Below are 19,322 nucleotides of genomic sequence, written 5' to 3' on the forward strand. Positions count from 1 at the left end.
GAGCAAGAATCAGCAGAATTTTAACTGTTTTTCATTATATATGTAAAAATTAAAGACTAAGTTTTGTTTTCCCAATGTAGAAATATCAGGAATGGGGTCAGGTACAGTGGCTCACACCCATAATCCCAGTATTTCGGGAGGCCAAGGCAGGAGGATTGTGGACACCAGGAGTTTGAGACCAAGCTGGGCAATATAGCAAGACCCCATCTCTGCAAAAAATTTAAACATTAGCCGGGCACAGTGGTGCATGCCTGTGGTCCTAGCTATTAAGGAGGCTGAGGCGGGAGATCACTTGAGCCCAGGGGTTCAAGGTCTAATAAACTATCATGCCACTGTACTCTAGCCCGGTCAACAGAATGAGACCCTACCTCTAAAAAAAAAGAAGGAACAGAAATGACTCTACTTTACAAATATGACTATGTAAATGTGAAGAGAGAGAGAAAGAATTAAAGTATAACATGAAAATTTAAATTATTATTTGTTTAACAAGTACAATTCTTAATAATAAAGCTTATGTTAAAACACTTATGAGACTATGAATTGTTTGAAGGTGTCATTAATCTTTATTTCCTCTAGAACTATATCTGGGAGAAACACAGTAGATAAACAATAAATGCTATTTGAATAAGTATCTGTGTAACTCCCTATAGCATACAAAATAGTTTCACATTTATCTCATACATTTCGCATAAAATATCTTCTATATATGTGTATAGAGAGAGAGAAAAAGAGAGCGTGCAAGAGAGTGGGCATGGGAGAAAGCGCAATCTGAAAGAAGCCATGTTTTAAAGTATCTTTTGGCCTGGGCATGGTGGCTCACGGCTGTAATCCAGGCACTTTGGGAGGCTGAGGTGGGAGGATCGCTTGAGGCCACGGGTTTGAGACCAGCTTGGACAATACCAGTCTCTACAAAAAATAAAAGAAGCAGCTGGGTTTGGTGGCACACACCTGTAGTTCTAGCTACGTGACAGGCTGAGGAGGGAAGATGGCTTGAACCCAGGAGTTTGAGGCTGCACTGAGCCACGAGGGAGCCACAGCACTCCAGCCTGGGTGACACAGCAAGACCCTGTCTCTAAAAAAAAAAAAACAACACCTTAATATATTTTGAATGTAATTCATAATTTGAGGTACTAATATTTTGGGCTAAAAACAAAGATAATAAGACTTTTTTTAGATTGATATATATTAAAAATACAACATTAGTACAAGGGACAAGTTAGTAAGTTTATCAGAAAAGAAAATAATAATCACTTTCTGCAATTACTTTTGACCGGGTCAAAAAACACCTCCGCCGCATTTATCTAGACTTCATATGACACAAAATTTAAGAATCATAACCAACAAGCCACCAGCCTATTTACATATGTCACTTATTCATTGAACAATCAGTTGCTGAGCAGAAACAAGTGGCATAAAAAGACAACTATGATCAACAATAAGGAAACGAGCCCAATTAAAAAACAGGCAAAAGTTCTTAATAGACACCTCACCAAAGAGATATACAGATGGCAAATGAGCATCTGAAAAGACACCCAACACCATATGTCACTAGGAAATACTAAGTTAAAACAATAAGATAACACAATACAGGCCAGGCGTGGTGGCTCACGCCTGTAATCCCAGCACTTTGGGAGGCCCAGGTGGGCAGATCACCTGAGGTCAGCAGTTCGAGACCAGCCTGACCAACATGGAGAAACCCCGTCTCTACTAAAAATACAAAAAAAAAATTAGCCAGGCGTGATGGCGCATCCCTGTAATCCCAGCTACTTGGGAGGCTGAGACGGGAGAATTGCTTGAACCTGGGAGGCAGAGGTTGCAGTGAGCCAAGATCGCGCCATTGCACTCCAGCCTGGGCAACAAGAGCAAAACTGCGTCTCAAAAATAAAATAAAATAAAATAACAAAATAACCCACTAAAATGGCTGAAATCCAAAAACCTGATCATACCAAATGCTGATGAGAATGTGGGGCAGAGAACTTTCATTTATTGCTTGTGGAAATGTGAACTGGTACACATTAGTAGTCTGACAGTTTCTTACAGGGCTCAACAGAGTCTCTTATATGATCCAGTGATCATGCTCCTAGGCTCTTATCCAAATCAGTTGAACATATATCCAGACAAAAACCTGAACATAAATGTTTATAGCTGCTTTATTCATAACTGCCCAAAACTGGAAGTATCCAAGATGTCCTTCAAAAGGTGAATGAACAAAATGGTACAGCCATACAATGGAATATTACTCAGCAATAAAAAAAAATAAATGATTAAGTCATCAAAAATACATGGATGAACCTTAAATGCATACTGATTAGTTAAAAAATCAGTTTGAAAATGTTGTGTACCGGTATGACTTGAATTAAGAGACATTCTGGAAAAAGTAAAATTATAGAAACAGGAAAAAGATCACTGGTTGCCCACAGTTCAGGGGAAGATGGGTAAGGAATGAATGGGTAGAGTACAGGGGATTTTTAGGGCAGTGAAATTATGTTGTATGATACTCTAATGGTGGATATATGACATGCATTTGTCAATTTCATAGATCTGTCCAACAGTAAGAATGAGCCCTAACAAACCTATGAACTTCAGTTAATAATAATGTATCAAAATTGGTTCATCAATTATAATAAATGTACTACATTAATGCAAGATGTTAATAACAGAGGAAACTGTAAGCTGGAGACAGAGGGTATATGAGAATATAATGTCCATCTGCTCAACTTTCATCAAAACAGTTCTTTAAAAAATTTTAAAGTATGGTTGTTTGGAGGAAAGGTAATTTTTGTTAGTGTCATTATTATTATTATTTTAGAGACAGTATCTCACTCTCTTGCCCAAGCTGGAGTGCAATGGCACAATCATAGCACCCACTGCAGCCTCCAACTCAGGCTCAAGCAATCCTCCCACCTCAGCCTTCCAAGTAGCTGGGACTACAGGCGCACGCCACCATGCTCATCTAATTCTTGCATTTTTTGTAGAGATGGGGTCTCACTATGTTGCCCCAGGCTGGCCTTGAATTCCTGGCCTCAAAGTGATCCTCCTGCCTCTCAATTTGCCAGAGTGCTGGGATTACAGGTATGAGCTACTATCCTTATTAAAGTATAGGATGCTGAAAAGAGGCCACAAAGTAAATAGTTATGGGAAAGGTTTAGAAAGGCTCTTGTATGCTGTGCTAAAAACTTTACCTATACTGTATTTTCTGGGCTATGGGAAATCATTAAACGTTTTGAGTGATGTAAGATCTGTTTTGGAAAAATGACTCTTGGTAATGACACTAGGATTTAGAGTGTGAGGGTAGTTGTTGTTGTTGTTTATGGACAGGGTCTCACAATATTGTCCAGGCTAGAGTGCAGTGGCTATTCACAGGTGCGATCATAAGGCACTACAGCCTTAAACTCCTGGACTCAAGTGATCCTCCTGCCTCAGCCTCTGGAGTAGCAAGAGTGAGATGTAAAGTAAAAACTCCAGGAAACCAACTAGAAGGTGCTGCCATGATAACAGCAGTGGTGAATTTTTACTGTGTACTTTTTACGTACCAGGCACTTCATTTTATCTCATTTAGACCTTCATAGGTCCGTTATGACTACTGCATAATAAATGAGAAATTAGGGCACAGAGTGATTAACCATCTCAATGTTATGTGAGCAAAGATAGGAAGATAAGAAGCATGACTCCGTAACGAACTACAAATAGTTCAGAATTATAGTGGTTTGCCTATCAAAGTTTCACTGACAAGTGATGAAACTGAAGGCTACATACAGCCAGACAGAGAAAGACCTTCTGTATTATAGTAACAGGGATTCCTTTTTTATATATAAGCTACAAATACCACGAGTTTTTGCCATTTATATTTTTCCCTCCTATGAAATACTGTTTATTCACTCATTTAAAATCATTTTATGTACCAGGTAAAGTGTCAGGTTCTGGTTATACAGCAATAACCTAAGCAGTTCTAATCCATATCATCACGGACCTAAGAGTCAGAATCCATGTGCTCTCTTAAAGGTTAACAGACGAAACCACCTGAGTCTAGTCAATAAGTACATTCTAGCACACCACTTATGATTTGAGAATATTCATTCACTTACTTATTGCTTCCGCAAAATTTAATAAGACTCTACTATATACCAAGCACTATTTTCAGTGATAGAAATACAACAAAGCACAAAACAAAGCTCACTGACTTCATGGTATTAACCTTTTGGTTGGAGGGCAGAGAAAACAAAAAACACAAATGATATACATTCTGATAGTGATAAATGCTGTTAAAAAATTAAACAGGTAAGAGAACAGAATGTTAGCATGATACTTAGGTATGCAAGTTCAGAGAAAAATGTTTCAGGTTTTGGGGAAGCCAAGTATATATATATATATATATACACAACTGTAGTTTGAAAATGCGTATGTTCCCGTTGATCAAAAACTCTTTTAGGTGGAGTAGGGATTCTATGTCATATGTCCTTTCATTCATTCAGCAAGCATTTGCTTGCCTATTCTACTTTATACATGTCACAATAAGAAAGCAATCATTAGAAGGAAAACGGAAGGTTTTAATCAGTCTTAAAACCTAAATGTAAATGAAGAAAAACATTACAGGAAAAATGCTCTATTTCTCCATCTCTCCATTCCCCTCCCTCTCTCTCTTACACACACACACACACACACACACACACACACGACAATCAGAAGAGCATCTGACCATTCATTCATGGTATCCAGATTTGTGCTTCTTGGTCTTTAACAGGTTTCTCAGGATGTCCCCACATTCAAACACTCTGTGTGGCATCTGTCAGATGAAAATATACTCATTATTCCTCGTAATTAGGACTCTGCACAGTTGCATACAGAAGAGCGTCTCGCAGGGAACAGTGCAGGTTCACAAAGGGGCCGATAAAATACATAATTTTAGCTTCGGTAATTGCCCTTGAAGATTAAAATAAGAGGAGGAAAATAAGGGCCAAAGAAACAAAAGATCTGCCCGCAATTTGATAGCTAGTTTCGTCACGTATTATGTTGCTTATCCCACAGAATGTGGGAATCCCAGAAAGCGCCCCATTTAAATTCAGACCGTATTTCTAGCAGAGTCCCTTTAACAGAGATTGCGGGAACCTGGGAAGGAACTGAACTGGGCTAACCAAACCGGTCGAAATGAGCACAGGGATTAGATCAAGCACAGAAATTCTGGCTAGCAGTCTGAGAAACGGGGCCAAACCAGCCCAGAGAAAAGGGAGGTTGCCTGGGCCAAAGGCTTTCTGACAGGAGACACAATAGGGTCGTACCTCTGGGTCTTACCTTCAGTGAGGTTTCTGCCCGACAGGTTTAACTGGCCGCTCTTCCTCGCGGCCTTCAACAGCCCTTGGGGTACCGAGGTACCGCAGTCTCTTCCACCGGCTTTGAAACCAGCGCGGGGATCCTGCCCCGCCATCCGCTTCAGGCGCGACATGTTGAGAGTCCTAGGTCCAGAGGCTGCGGCCCCACCCGTGACGCTTAAAGGTGGCGCCGTCGGGACGCCCCGCTCCTTTCGTGAGCGCGCGCTCTGGGCGCTGGGCTCGCGGCCTCGCGCTGGGCCTTCACTCTCCGCGGCGCAGGCCAGATGTCGTCAGCACCAGCGCCTGGGCTGGAGGACAGAGAAGCCTTTTCCGTTGCCGGTGCCGGCCTAGCGTCCTGGAATTACTTCCATCAAGTAAGTGCGTTTAACGGGCTCAAGAGGGGCTTTCGGGTTTATTGTTTGCACTGTTCACTGCGACTCCACCCTTCTCCTCTGTGCTTCCACCGTGGCGAGGGTGTGGGGAAAGATAACCCTCTCTTCTCCCCTCTCTAGTCTGAACGTGGGCCTTGACTAAAACTTGAGATCTGGGCGCGGTCGGCAGCCTTTCTGGACCCCAGCCTGTGTTTGTCGCTTGTGGTGGTGGCGCCAGACCTCCGGCGCACGGAGTAAAACAGATTTTCTGTTCTCAAGGCCTGTACTCTGACACCATTCTCGTTGTATTGAGGGTATATAGCTTACCCGGCAAAGGAGGTAATGTGAAATGGAAGGACTGGCAACATAGAAGACAAAAACAAAAATCCTTAAAATTTAATAAATGTTCTGTGTATCAGACAGTTTAGGGAGACAAGTCGTGGTACAAGCTTTAGTGAAGCTCAGACAGCTTGGATTTTTGAGCCCTAAAAAGCAAGTTCAAATCTCAGCTGCTTCTTTACTTTAGAAACTTAACTTTAGGCAGTTTACTCGACCGCTTTTAAAGCTCATTCCTTTTTTTCATTACTTTGGGGATAATTCCTACCGCATAAGGTTTTTGAAATAAGTGAAGGTAAAAACTAGAATCTTGAGCTCTTGGTGAGTCCAGAATAATAGCAAATGAAAATTTTGTTCAATATAAGTCGATGTTTCCTAGGAAATTAAAGTTTTCATCTGAAATGTACAACTTACTGATTCATTCAACAAGTAGTTATTAAGATTCATCGTGCCTAGTATGTACTATCGTGGGTGCTAGACTTTTCTTTTGCCTGAAATGATTTTGTTTTAAAAGCATATGCCAGGGAATACAATTCTAACCCCCATCAAGTCTACTGAGGATTGGTAGAATAGTTGAAAGCTAGGATGAAGGCCCTTTGACAAATTCTTCATCACGCACTTTTACCTGAGTCCAGGTTATTGCTACCTGTAAAATTCGGTTTTTAACTCTACTCTTTTTGTTCTTATATCTGTAGAGTCCTTTACATTAATATCGAACAAGAGAAAGTTACCAATAGTTGTTACCCTACTAAAAAAGCAAAGAGTGGATTTTTGTTTGTCCTTTTTTTTTTTTTTTTTGAGACAAAAGTCTTGTCTGTCGCCTAGGCTGGAGTGCAGTGGCGTGATCCCAGCTCACTGCAACCTCCGCCTCCCAGGTTCAAGTGATTCTCCTGCCTCAGCCTCTCCTGTAGCTGGGATTATAGCCGCGCACCACCACACCTGGCTAATTTTTGTATTTTTTAGTAGAGACAGAGTTTCGCCATGTTGGTCAGGCTGGTCTTGAACCCCCGGCCTCAAGCGATCCGTCCACTTCGGCCTCCCAAAGTGCTGGGATTACAGGTGTCAGCCACCATGCCCAGCCTGAGTTTTAAAAGAAAATGACCATAGCAGCTTTTGCAAGATTATTAATGAGGTCCCTGGTCAGCGTGTCTTCACAGTAATGGAAATAGCTGCCTTACTGGTCCCATACCAGGCTCAGTGCTAATAATACCTCTATTTGCTATTTCTTATTTAACACAGTGACTAATTTTGCAGATGAGGAAATCGAGGCTAAAAGGGGTAAAGAAACTTACCCAACCTCACAAATTTCTCTGAATAGCATGACTGCGAATTTGAACCTGGATCTGTCTCCAAAACCTTTCTTTTTAATCACCATGACTTCCCTAGTGGCTTTTCATAATTCCCAACTTGCTTTTTTTTTTTTTTTAATCCTGCAATCATTGTAAGAGACACTTCAGTTGTTTTTAAGAAGATTTCTTTATTAAAGAACCACCTTTTTCTCTTTCGTAGTAACAGCCTACCTTTGGGGAAGTAACAACCCACCTTTGGAGAATTGAATTGCTCGAGTACAAAATTTTACAGTAACCACCCCTCCCCCTACAATAGATTCTTCTTTCGTTCTTTTTTTTTTTTTTTTTAAGAGACTAGGTCTCACTCTGTCACCCATGATGAAGTACAGTGGTGCGATCACAGCTCACTGCAACCTCAAAATCCTGGACTCAAGCAGTCCTCCCACCTCAGCTTCATGAGTAGCCATCACACCACCATGCCCAGCTAATTGTTTTTATTTTTTGTAGAAACGAGTCTGTGTTGCCAAGGCTGGCCTTGAACTCCTGGCCTCAAGCTATCCTTCCATCTAGGGCCTTCCAGAGCACTGGGATTACAGGCATGAGCCACCTCAAGCAATCCTTCCATCTAGGGCCTTCCAAAGCACTGGGATTATTGGCATGAGCCACCACACCCTGCCTAGTTCAATTTATTAAAAAATAACAGCAAGGTATAATTTTTAAATTTGTTGTTCTTGAAGTTAAGTATTTCATTATTGACATTTAATGATACTGTATTAAAACATTGTTTCATCTTGTATAAGGAAAGTATCTTCTGTTTAATGGCAAAGAGTAATTCTGAAAAAAAATCCCAGTGGCCATATGCTTGTAGTAAACTCCAATAGATACAAACTGACATATGTAAGAATGTACTAGTTACTGTAATACAGTGTATGGTGTGTGTGTGTGTGTGTGTGTGTGTGTGTGTGTGTGAGATGGAGTCTCGCACTGTCACCCAGACTGGAGTGCGATGGCTCAACCTTGGTCACTGCAACCTCCACCTCCCAGCTTCAAGTGATTTCTGCTGCCTCAGCCTCCCAAGAAGCTGGCATTACAGGTATATACCACCACACCCGGCTAATTTTTTTGTATTTTTTTTAGTAGAGGCAGGTTTTCGCCATGTTGGCCAGATTGGTCTCAAACTCCTGGCCTCATGTGATCCACCTGCCTCGGCCTCCAAAATTGCTGGAATTACAGGTGTGAGCCACCGCACTCAGCCTGCTATATTGTATTTATGTAGTAAGTGCAAATTGCGCAAGTTACAGTAAAAATTATTACCTAATGCAATAGAGAAAATAACATGTTTTGTCTCAAATGGATGGAAACTGAAAGCTAATCAACTTCAATTGAGCTTCTTCATGAAAAAATAGTTATATATACTTACGTGAGAATTAGCCCCATTTCAATTGTGTTAAGGAGAATACATTGAAAGCAAAAATTCTAACTCTTTTTCAACACTGGCATTTAAGTCAAAGTATTTGCTTTTTTAGAAAAATTGACTTTATATACATTACTAAAATAATGTGAAATGAACGTCTCCTGTGTCAAGGCTGGAGACTACTGCACAGCTACCTTTTGTAATGGAATTGTCTAGCTAGTATTTATTATATTCGTTTTATTTAAGTGATGAAAGGCTTCCCTCTTCAAGTTTCTTTGCTAAATGAGAGAAGAAAGTGAAGAAACCAAATTTTTGTTAAGCCTAGAAATCACATTGGCCAAAGGGTGCAGTTTTGTTTCATAACAGAAAGTAGGACTGTTATCAAAGTATAGAGCAGCTTGTCTCTACCATTAAAATTTATTAAGACACAGATGAAAGGTACAATTGATGGGATGGGTTATTGAAGTCTGAAATTGTAGTAAGGGTAAATTGAGTTAATTTGTGCAGATTTGCAAGCACATTTGTTTATAAAATGGAGTCAAGTAAGAGCAAAGTGTATTTGTTTTGCAGACATTCTAGGAAGTTTCTTTTTGTGTAAAGTAACAAATTTAGCCTATTTCAAATTGTATTATGTTTATCTTTCAGAATATTGCCTTATGTATGAGAGCTGCTATCTTATGGTAAAAGTTATTTATTGAGAGAACATTTTAGTTTTCTTCAAAAATTTAGACTTGCAATTTCACATTTGTTTTCCCTTCACAGCTATCATTGCCAACTTTAAGAGTAGCTGGGAGAGGACATTCTTTTTTGTTTGTTTTTCCTTTTTTTCTGAGACAGAGCCTCAGTCTGTTGCCCAGGCTCACTGCAGCCTTGACCTCCCTGGCTCAAGAGATCCTTGCATCTCAGCCTCACAACTAGCTGGGACTACAGGCACCTTGCTTTTTTTTTTTTGGGGGGGCGGTGTGTAGAGATGAAGTTTTGCCATATTGCCGAGGCTGTTCTCAAACTCCTGGGCTCAAGCAGCCCACCTGCCTTGGCCTCCCAAAGTGTTGGAATTACAGGCATGAGCCACGATGCCTGGCCAAGAAGACATTCTTTTCCTTTCAGTGAAGGCAGTACATATTTTGCATTTTATTGATAGTTTCAAATGTGGCTTTGAAATTTGTATTATGTTGTTATTGGAGTCGTATGTGGTAATTTTTTCTAATGGAGAGAGTGCATTGTCTTTGGAATAATGCATTTGTATATTCTTTGTTTTCTCTGCTTCTCTTATATACTTTTGAATCATGAAACAGCTTCCTCTAGGAGGTTTAATATTTGATTCTAATATTTTCTGTCCCCCCCCGACTTTTTTTTTTTCCAAGACAGCGTTTCGCTTTGTCACCCAGGCTGGAGTGCAGAGCTCACTGCAGCCTCAAACTCATGGGTTCAAGTGATCCTCCTGCCTCAACCTCCGCCCCATGCCCCCCATTAGCTGCGACTGTAGGCTCATGCCACCACATCCAGCTAATTTTTTAATGTTTTGTAGAGACAAGATCTCCCCATATTGCCCAGACTGGTCTCAAACTCCCAGGCTCAAGCAATCCCCAGCCTTCCAAAGTGCTGGGATTGGCCAGGTACGGTGGCTCATGCCTGTAATTCCAGCAGTTTGGAGGCCAAGGCAGGCAGATCCCATGAGTTCAGGAAGGAGTTAGAGACCAGCCTGGGCAATATCTTGAAACTCTGTCTCTACAGAAAATACAAAAATTACCTGGGCGTGGTGTGGCATGCACCTGTGATCCCAGCTACTCAGGATGCTGAGGTAGGAGGATGGCTTGACCCTGGAAGGCGGAGGTTGCAGTGAGCTAAAATTGTGCCACTGTGCTCCAGCCTGGAGAACAGAGCGAGACCCTGTAGGGAATTACAGGGATGAGCCACCACGCCCAGCTCTCTCCACTTTCAACACAAAAAAATTTTAATCCCCAGATTTAGGAAAATTTTTTTTCCCTCTTATATGAGGGCTTTTTTTAAATGTTAGTTTTACTTACTTGAAGGTGGAAGAACTAGTAAAAAAAATTATCAAAAATGCTTTTAATTTAGGGGTTTTCTGGTTTATTTCATTATATTATAAAAAGAAACTGAAACAAGAGTGGTGGTAAACCAATCCTGCTTATGTCATTTTCAAAAAAGCAGTATAATACTGAGATTTGTTTATCAGTTGTTCTTAAATCAGGTGGAAGTGTTTCCTATTACTCACAGTGATTATTACTCCTAACCTTTAAAAGCTAGTGCAGTATTCTTGCTCTTTTTTCCAAGATTAATATGTTCTCTGACTTAAAGTCTCAGATTTTGTATTAATTGTATGGATTTTATGATTTTTTTTTGGCTTTAAACTAGTAAAGTAATGCAGAAGTAAAGTTAGGGCACCAAACCCTATGTTTATGTTAACACATACACTACTAAGTCTGTTTTAAAAACAATTTCAATCAAAATCCACTATTTTAAAATTTGACTTTATATCCACCCCCTCCCACCCACAATTTTGTTCAATAGGATTCTGCTTGCAATTTCATTTACTTTAAAAAGGGAGACACAGTAAATGTTTATAAATGGCAAGTACTGTTTCTATAGCAAAGCTCGCCTGCAGTTTTAGTAAGACACGATATGGTCCCTGAGACTTTATCCTTAATGTCAACTTAAGGAGAAAAATCTGAACAATTTGGTAGTTTGTTAACAATCACAATCAATAGATTGTTAATTTAAAATGTGATACTTAGATTTGTAGGCCACATATTTATACTCACAATTTGGTAAGTGCTAGTTTAGCTTTCAGAACACCTTCAAGACTGCTCACAATTTTTTTTTCTACTTGAGGTTGTTTTTTTTCTATCCTTTGCAATATCACAGTTATATATACTTAAATATTTTAAAGGTATGCATCATCAGAGTGTTGAAATACTAGTGGACATTTAAATACTTGGTACCTATGATGCAAATCTGTGAACCCAGCCATCATCATTCTAGAGGTACATGTTTTTCACTCAATACTAAATTTATCAGCCATCAATACAAATTTATGGCCATCTTAGAGGTGCTGACATTTTTGCTTTTCTTTTTAACTCATTTCCTAGAAATACTACATCTCTGCCATCTCATCCCTCCCCTAAAATAATTACTTGATCAATATCTCCAAGTGCTTTAGACTTCAGCCTGAGCTAATTGTGGCTTGAAACTAACAATAGTTTATTGTTTCAAGTGACTGGGGTGGCAATTGGGGGAAAGAAACATGGCCCTTAAAAACTACTTACTGTACTTTATTTTTAGGAAACAATTGTTTAATTTTAGTAAAGTTGTGAGTAGTATTTTACTTTTCTAAAATTTATGCTTTGGTTATTTGATAATTTTTTTGTTCTGACCCACGTCATGGTACTTTTAATCAATTAATTAATATTTATTTTTTCATTTTTGAGATGCAGTCTCACTCTGTCGCCCAGGCTGGAGTGCAGTGATGAGATCTTGGCTCACTGCAACCTCCACCTCCTGGGTTCAAGCGATTCTCCTCCCTCAGCCTCCCCAATAGCTGGGATTATAGGCACGCACCACCACACCCAGCTAATTTTTGTATTTTTAGTGGAGATGGGGTTTTGCCATGTTGGCCGGGCTGATCTCGAATTCCTGACCTCAGCTGATCCACCCACCTTGGCCTCCCAAAGTGCTGGGATTACAGGTGTGAGCCATTATGCCTGGTTTTAATTTAATATTAATCAAAGATAGGTACAGTTGTTTGTGTCTTTTCATGTTGGTGTCATGTTTGCATTGCAGTAGCCTCTTAAAGGAGAAGGGGCATCTAATAATGGTATAATTCATATCTTTAACTTAACTGTTTATAGGGTAGGTTCTTATCAATTTAATTTTTACAATAATGCTGTAAAGTAAGACAAGTATTACTATTGTTAGTCATCAATTGAAAAGATGAGGAAAGCCAAGTGTGGTGGTTGATGCCTGTAATCCTAGCACTTTGGGATGCCCTGGTGGGAATTCAAGACCAGCCTGGGCAACATAGGGCGACCCTGTCTGTACAAAAAGTTTAAAATATTAGCTGAGTGTGGCAGCGTGAGCCTGTAGTCCCAGCTGCTGGAGAGGTGGGGTTAAGGGGCTGAGGCAGGAGGATCACTTGAACCCATGAGTCTGAGGCTGCTGTGAACTCTGCACTTCAGCCTGGGTGACAGAACAAGACCCTGCCTCAAAAAAAAAAAATTAAAAAGAAAAGATGAGGAAATTGGAGAGTTTTTTCCGACTTTCTTGTAATGACATGTAACATTTGTTGGGTGCCTATGTGTTGGGCACTCTGCTAAGTGCTTTGTATTCATATTGTTAATCTTAGAAACTTCAAATGGCATCATTATCCCCATTTTTCGCATAAGGGACACATTAGCTCATGTGGCTAATTAGAGGAAGTATTTATTACAGTAGATGGAAACACACATGGGGGAGTAGAATCAGGGAATAGAATAGAAGCCGCTTATGTTTTTTACATTTATGTAGTTTGAGTATTTAGCATTAAACTTATTGCTTTATAATTTTTAACATTCCACAAAAAACCTGTGTTAAAATGTGAAATATAAATAAGAAACTGTTCTCACTGTGTAAACAACTCTTCTGAGTTATATCTTTCATGTGAGTTTAAATTTTTCTGGATTTATTATGACAAGACCTAGTAGGAGACAGTACAACGTAGTGGAAATACAGGCTTTGGAGTGAGATGTAGTACCTGGTTTGGTTTTTTTAATCCCTGCTCTACTATTACCTGCTTTATATGTTAGACAAGTTGCTTAACTTTTCTAAGCCTTAGTTTCTTTATTTATAGAATAGTCATTATAATAGTAATTTATTCTAAGCATTTGTATTAGTATTCTCACTTATTATCCTCATAACAACCCCAGTGAGATGGGCATTATTATTACCCTCTTAGTTTAAATAAGGAAATTGAAGCACCAAGTAATGAGCTGAAGTTCACACAATTATCTTAATTGGTAGAGTCCCTTCAGGTTGACTCTAGGGCCTGCATTATTAATCACTCTAGCACCTTTTAAGTGTTATGAGGATTGAAGGTCATTTTAAAAGCCTTCAATTAATGTAATTCAGTCTTATTAATGAAATGTACTGATTTGAGTACACTTTCACTTTTTTTCCAGTTTTAAGTAAGTCTTTAAAAATAATTTTCCTTCATGAAGAGTAAGTTAATTTTACTGCATGGGGGAAAAACATAAAAGGTCAAATGGTGCATATGTTTAATTCCTTGATTACAAAAAACATATTAAAATGCATGAAACTATTAGAGGTAAAGATACATATAACTCTACTGGATATTTTCTTGCCTTGAACTTTTTTTTATTTTTTAAGATTGTGAAGCATTCCCTCCAATGGCTTTTTGTCAGTTAAGACTCCAAAAGAATCTTTTATAACGTAGAAGATAGTATTGAGTAATCAGTGTCTGGAGCTTCCCCAGCCAAATGTTTCTTTTGAGCCGATTAAATAAAAAAGCCAAGCAAATCTGTACGAATAAATTGATTCTGATTTTCCAAGCAATACATGTGCACTATAGCTGAGGATACTGTGCATGTGTTGCAAGCACCAGAATCTTAATGCTCTGACTACTACTTTTTCCTCTATTTAATCATAAAACAAAGTTGTAAAAAATAGTCACAAATAGATTTTTGCCTATAATTTTAGGGTGTTCACAGACCCGGCTCTGTCAATTTAAAAACATACATATAAAATCCTTGCTATTGGAAGACAATATATATTAAACGATATGAAAGAAGTATTTGAAAATAAACATAGGTAGACTTTTTTTCTGTCCTGGTATGTGTGTCCATGTGTTCTTTTGTCTGTCAGTCAGTCCCCTAGTGCTAACTCATCCTTATCCTCTCCCCTTCATTTAGATGAAGAACAGGAGTGTGGGATTTACAATTTGATTTTTAAATAGATATTAATATTTATAAAATTGTGTAAATTTATAGAATTAGAAATACAATAGAAATATTATCTAATTTATAGAACTAGAAATCAAAATACATCTGCAGATTTTTTTTTTTTTTTTTTTGAGACAGAGTCTTGCCCTGTCGCCTGGGCTGGAATGCAATGGCACAATCTCAGCTTACTGCAGCCTCCGCCTCCTGGGTTCAAGTGATTCTCCTGCCTCAGCCTCCGAATAGCTGAGACTACAGTTGCATGCCACCACGCCCAGCTAATTGTTGTATTTTTAGTGGAGGCGGGGTTTCGTCCTTTTGGCCATGCTAGTCTTGAACTCCTGGCGTGAAGTGATCCGCTCACGTTGGCCTCCCAAAGTGCTGGGATTATAGGCATGAGCCACCGCTCCTGGCCTGCAGATAAGTTTTTTAAAACTTACGGATTTGTAACCAGCAATTTATTTCCTAGGTTCTTCTTATTGCTCTCTATAGCTAAAGGGGAAAAAAAATTGTAGCCAAATACTTTGCTCAACCAAATTTCTCTGTAAATGGAACAAATACATACCATCTTCATTCACAAAGCCTTTGCTGCATGCATTCCCTTAGTATACTTCAGTGATGAGCCATCTGCCTTACAAGAGTTGAGTAGATTGTAGGAGGCATTTGTGGTTTCTAGCACATAGGTGATGGTCGATGTTTTTCTAATGCTGGGCTTGTTCCAGTAGAATATTGTTAGGCATCAGAAACCCCAAGACTGATAAATTGCCTTTTCTAGCCTCAAAAAATGTATTTGCTTGGGGGTGGAGGGAAGAGCTATTTAACAACTACTTTCATAAAAGGCCTGTTCCTTGTGCAGATTTGCATAATTGTGTTAATTGGGAGGACTCCGCTGTCTTTTCCATTAGTGTGAACAAAAGTGGCTAACAAAAAGTGACTTGATTTATCCAGCTGCAAACAGGGTTCCCAGTGGGTAGAGGGATTATGCATACCTGTGTCTGCTCTTTTTTTTTTCTTTTGAGACGGAATTTCGCTCTTGTTACCCCAGGCTGGAGTGCAGTGGCACAATCTTTGGTCACCACAACCTCCACCTCCCGGGTTCAAGCAATTCTTCCTCCTCGAGGAGCCTCCCAAGTAGCTGGGATTACAGGCATGCGCCACCACGCCCGGCTGATTTTGTATTTTTAGTAGAGACAGGGTTTCTCCATGTTGGTCAGGCTCATCTCAAACCCCCGACCTCAGGTGATCCACCCACTTCGGCCTCCCAAAGTGATGGGATTACAGGCATGGGCCACCGTGTGTGGCCTGTCTGCTCTTTTTTATCTAAAAGACCTTCCATCTAAATACAAAGATCTTTTTAGAAGCTTGAGATGGAAAAGAACTAAACTTGTTCATTAGGACTAAGAGGATTAGTATTGTTTTACGGATGTGTATAAAGCCTCATTGTCTAATATTATTTGACATGCTTTCCTGCCAATATCACGCACCAGTTAATTTTTTTTTTCAATGTAGCAGTAGTGGTTCCCTACGTGTCCTACCTGTGAATCTTCAAAGTATTATGGGGAACCTGTAAGTTATTTCTTGTGTTTCAAAAGCCTATCAGAAATCATGCACTTATCCATAATGTGACCTTATAGGCCAAATGATAGGTTATTTAACTTTTTTTTTTTTTTTTTGAGATAAGGTCTCACTCTGTCACCCAGACTACAGTGTCACGATCTCAGCTCACTGCAGCTTTGACCTCCCAGGCTCAGGTGATCTTCCACTTCAGCCTCCCAAGTAATTGGGACCACAGGTGCACACCACTACACCCAGCTAACTTTTTTGTGTTTTTTGTAGAGATGGGGTTTCTCTGCGTTGCCAGGCTGGTCTCAGACAACTGGGCTCAAGCAATCCACCCACCTCTGCCTCCCAAACTGCTGGGATTACAGGGATGAGCCACCATAACCCAGCTGCATTAACTCATAATAAAATTGATAATAATGATCATTTATGTATAACTAGAAGCTTTCCCTTACTTATATCCAAAGATGAGCTAATTGAACCTTCTCTGTGCATACTTCTTTCACTTTGCTTTCCACATGACAAGATTTCTAAGTCTCTCTCTGAAGTATAAACTGGAATGCATTCACTTCAGAAAGAGTGGTCTTCTTTTTTTGAAAGCTTCAAACTTGTTCTTATTCTTTGGGTCTTTCTAATTTGTTATTTCCTCTGTCTGGAATACTCTTCCTCCAGAAATTCAAATGGCTTGCTTCTTCCTTTTAGTACGGTCTCAGCAGGTAACACTTCTTCCGCCATCCCCTGTCCTATTTCATTTCCTCACAACACATTACTCCTTTCATCTTTGTGGGGTTTTTTGTGGTTTTTTTTTTTTGTGTGTGTGGGTTTTTGTTTTTTTGAGATGGAGTTTCACTCTTGTTGCCCAGGCTGGAGTGCAGTGGCACAATCTCAGCTCAATGCAACCTCCGCCTCCCAGGTTCAAGCAATTCTCCTGCCTCAGCCTCCCGAGTAGCTGGGATTACAGGCATGTGCCACCATGCCCAGCTAATTTTGTATTTTTAGTAGAGACAGGGTTTCTCCATGTTGGTCAGGTTGGTCTCAACTCCCGACCTCAGGTGATCTGCCTGCCTCGGCCTGCCGAAGTATTTGGATTACAGGCGTGAGCCACCGCGCCTGGCTGTGTTGTTTTTTTATTGAAAGTCTGCCATACTAGACCTGAAGTTTTATGATATCAGGGACATTCACTTCCTTTTCCCTACTGTATTTCCAGCAGCTAGGAAAATCCTTGGAACAGATTTAGGTACATAATATTTGAAGAAATTTGTGAGTTTTTTGACTGCCTCTTAATGATATTGTAGATACAGTGAATAAAACAGGCATGAATCCTGTCTCCAGATTCTATATTTTCTATAGTCTTGTTAACTTGCGAGCCTAAATAAATCTGAAGTGATTTAAAACTGTCATAGATTGATTATATTTATTTGCTTTAATATATCCGTCATTTGTCTTTAGGTATATGTCTTGTTCCTATGTAAAACAGATATTAACATAATTATTTAATCTGTTAGATCTACAAGAATCTTCAAAATTATGATTCAACTCTTCATTTGACTGACAAACTGACATAGGTTCTTAGAAATGAAATGAAATTTTCTCAAATCACATGCTTAATGACAGGGCTGGGTTTTCTTTGTTTTTTTGTGCATGTGTGTTTTGTTTTTTGTTTTTTGAGACGGAGTCTTGCTCTGTCGCCCAGGCTGGAGTGCAGTGGCACGATCTCGGTTCATGCCATTCTCCCGCCTCAGCCTCCCGAGTAGCTGGGACTACAGGCGCCTGCTACCACACCCAGCTAATTTTGTTTTTGTATTTTCAGTAGAGACGGGGTTTCACTGTGTTAGCCAGGATGGTCTCGATCTCCTGACCTCGTGATCCGCCTGCCTTGGCCTTCCAAAGTGCTGGGATTACAGGTGTGAGCCACCGCACCTGGCTGACAGGGCTGGTATTTTAAGCCAGCCTTCTAACTTTAAATTCAGTAATTTTTTTTTTTTTTGGTAGCTGCTAAATGATTTGAAAATATTTTAAAATCCTCTTCATTTGAATAAACTTTTTGCCACTTAGTTTCTCTATAGCAAAGTATCATCTATTTGTTCAGTAAGTTATTGTACATAAATTGGCTTCTGGTGGTTTAAAGGATTTTATTACAACTACCTTTTTCTTTGGTTTGAATTTGTAGTTTTAATTATGAAATGTGTCAAACATACAGAAAAATGTATAGCCATATAAAAGATTTATGTGTACCCATCACAGAGAATAAATAAGTGTTAACATTTAAGGAAAAAAAGAAAAAGGCATGAACCCTGACCTTCTGTTATTTGTCCTTTTATCATCAAATATTTTAGCATGCGTGGCATATGGTAGGCACTCACAATAAATGTTAAACTATTAAGTATCTGTAACTGGCAGTTACATATGTCTGATTCAAAATGAGAAAATGAATTACCATTCTTTGTATTCACAGATACTCATTTATGAGTGACGTGCAGTTAGTTGTACAATCAGCCTCCATAACCATGTGTTCCACATACTTGGGTTTAACCAACCCCTATCAAAAATATTCAAAAAATAAAAAATAATGACATTAAAAATAAAAGGTTTTAGAAATACAGTATAACAGCTGTTTACATAGTATTTACATTGTATTCAGTATTAAAGTTGAGTATCCCTAATCCAAAAAACCAAAATCCAAAATGCTCCAAAATCTGAAACTTTTTGAGCACTGACGTGGCACAAAGTAAATGCTCATTGGAGCATTTCAGATTTTAAATGTCAGGATTAGGCATGCTAAATCAGTAAATATAATGCAGATATTCCAAAATCTTTTTTAAAATTCCAAAATCCAAAACACTTATGATCCCAAGCATTTTAGATAAGGGTTACTCAAGAGTATGAAGGTATGTGCTTACATTACATACAAATAGAGTCGTACCAGTCCTGAGGTGAGTATTCATGGGGAATTGATACCAGGACCCCAGAGGATATCAAAATACACAGATGCTCAAATTCTTTATGTAAAATAATATAGTGTTTGTATATCATCTGTGCACATCCTCCCAAATATTTTAAATCGTCTCTATACTAATAATAATACAATGTAAATG

General features: G+C 39.2%; 2 protein-coding genes across 13 annotated transcripts in view; one reads left to right on the plus strand and one right to left on the minus strand.

Moving 5' to 3' along the window:
- Positions 1-5,570, minus strand: part of LRRC40 (leucine rich repeat containing 40) — a 59,811-nt gene extending 54,241 nt beyond the window's left edge. The window contains exon 1 of one of the 2 annotated variants that reach the window (XM_063625278.1): positions 5,290-5,570. In XM_063625278.1, the coding sequence (XP_063481348.1) occupies positions 5,290-5,440 (151 nt within the window). In that variant the 5' untranslated portion in view covers positions 5,441-5,570. The remainder of the gene's footprint in view (positions 1-5,289) is intronic. The other variant, XM_063625276.1, reaches the window with a different exon arrangement.
- The window catches only part of SRSF11 (serine and arginine rich splicing factor 11), a 49,070-nt gene continuing 35,267 nt past the window's right edge, over positions 5,520-19,322 (plus strand). For 3 of the 11 annotated variants that reach the window (XM_063625293.1, XM_063625300.1, XM_063625303.1), the window contains exons 1-2: positions 5,601-5,680; positions 7,810-8,009. The gene's annotated coding sequence lies outside the window, so the exon portion shown is untranslated. Of the gene's footprint in view, positions 5,681-7,809; positions 8,010-19,322 lie in introns of all 11 variants that reach the window. The other 8 variants (XM_063625291.1, XM_063625294.1, XM_063625301.1 and 5 more) reach the window with 4 other exon arrangements.

Source organism: Symphalangus syndactylus, chromosome 12, assembly GCF_028878055.3.
Source record: "Symphalangus syndactylus isolate Jambi chromosome 12, NHGRI_mSymSyn1-v2.1_pri, whole genome shotgun sequence".
Classification (NCBI taxonomy): Eukaryota; Metazoa; Chordata; class Mammalia; order Primates; family Hylobatidae; genus Symphalangus; species Symphalangus syndactylus.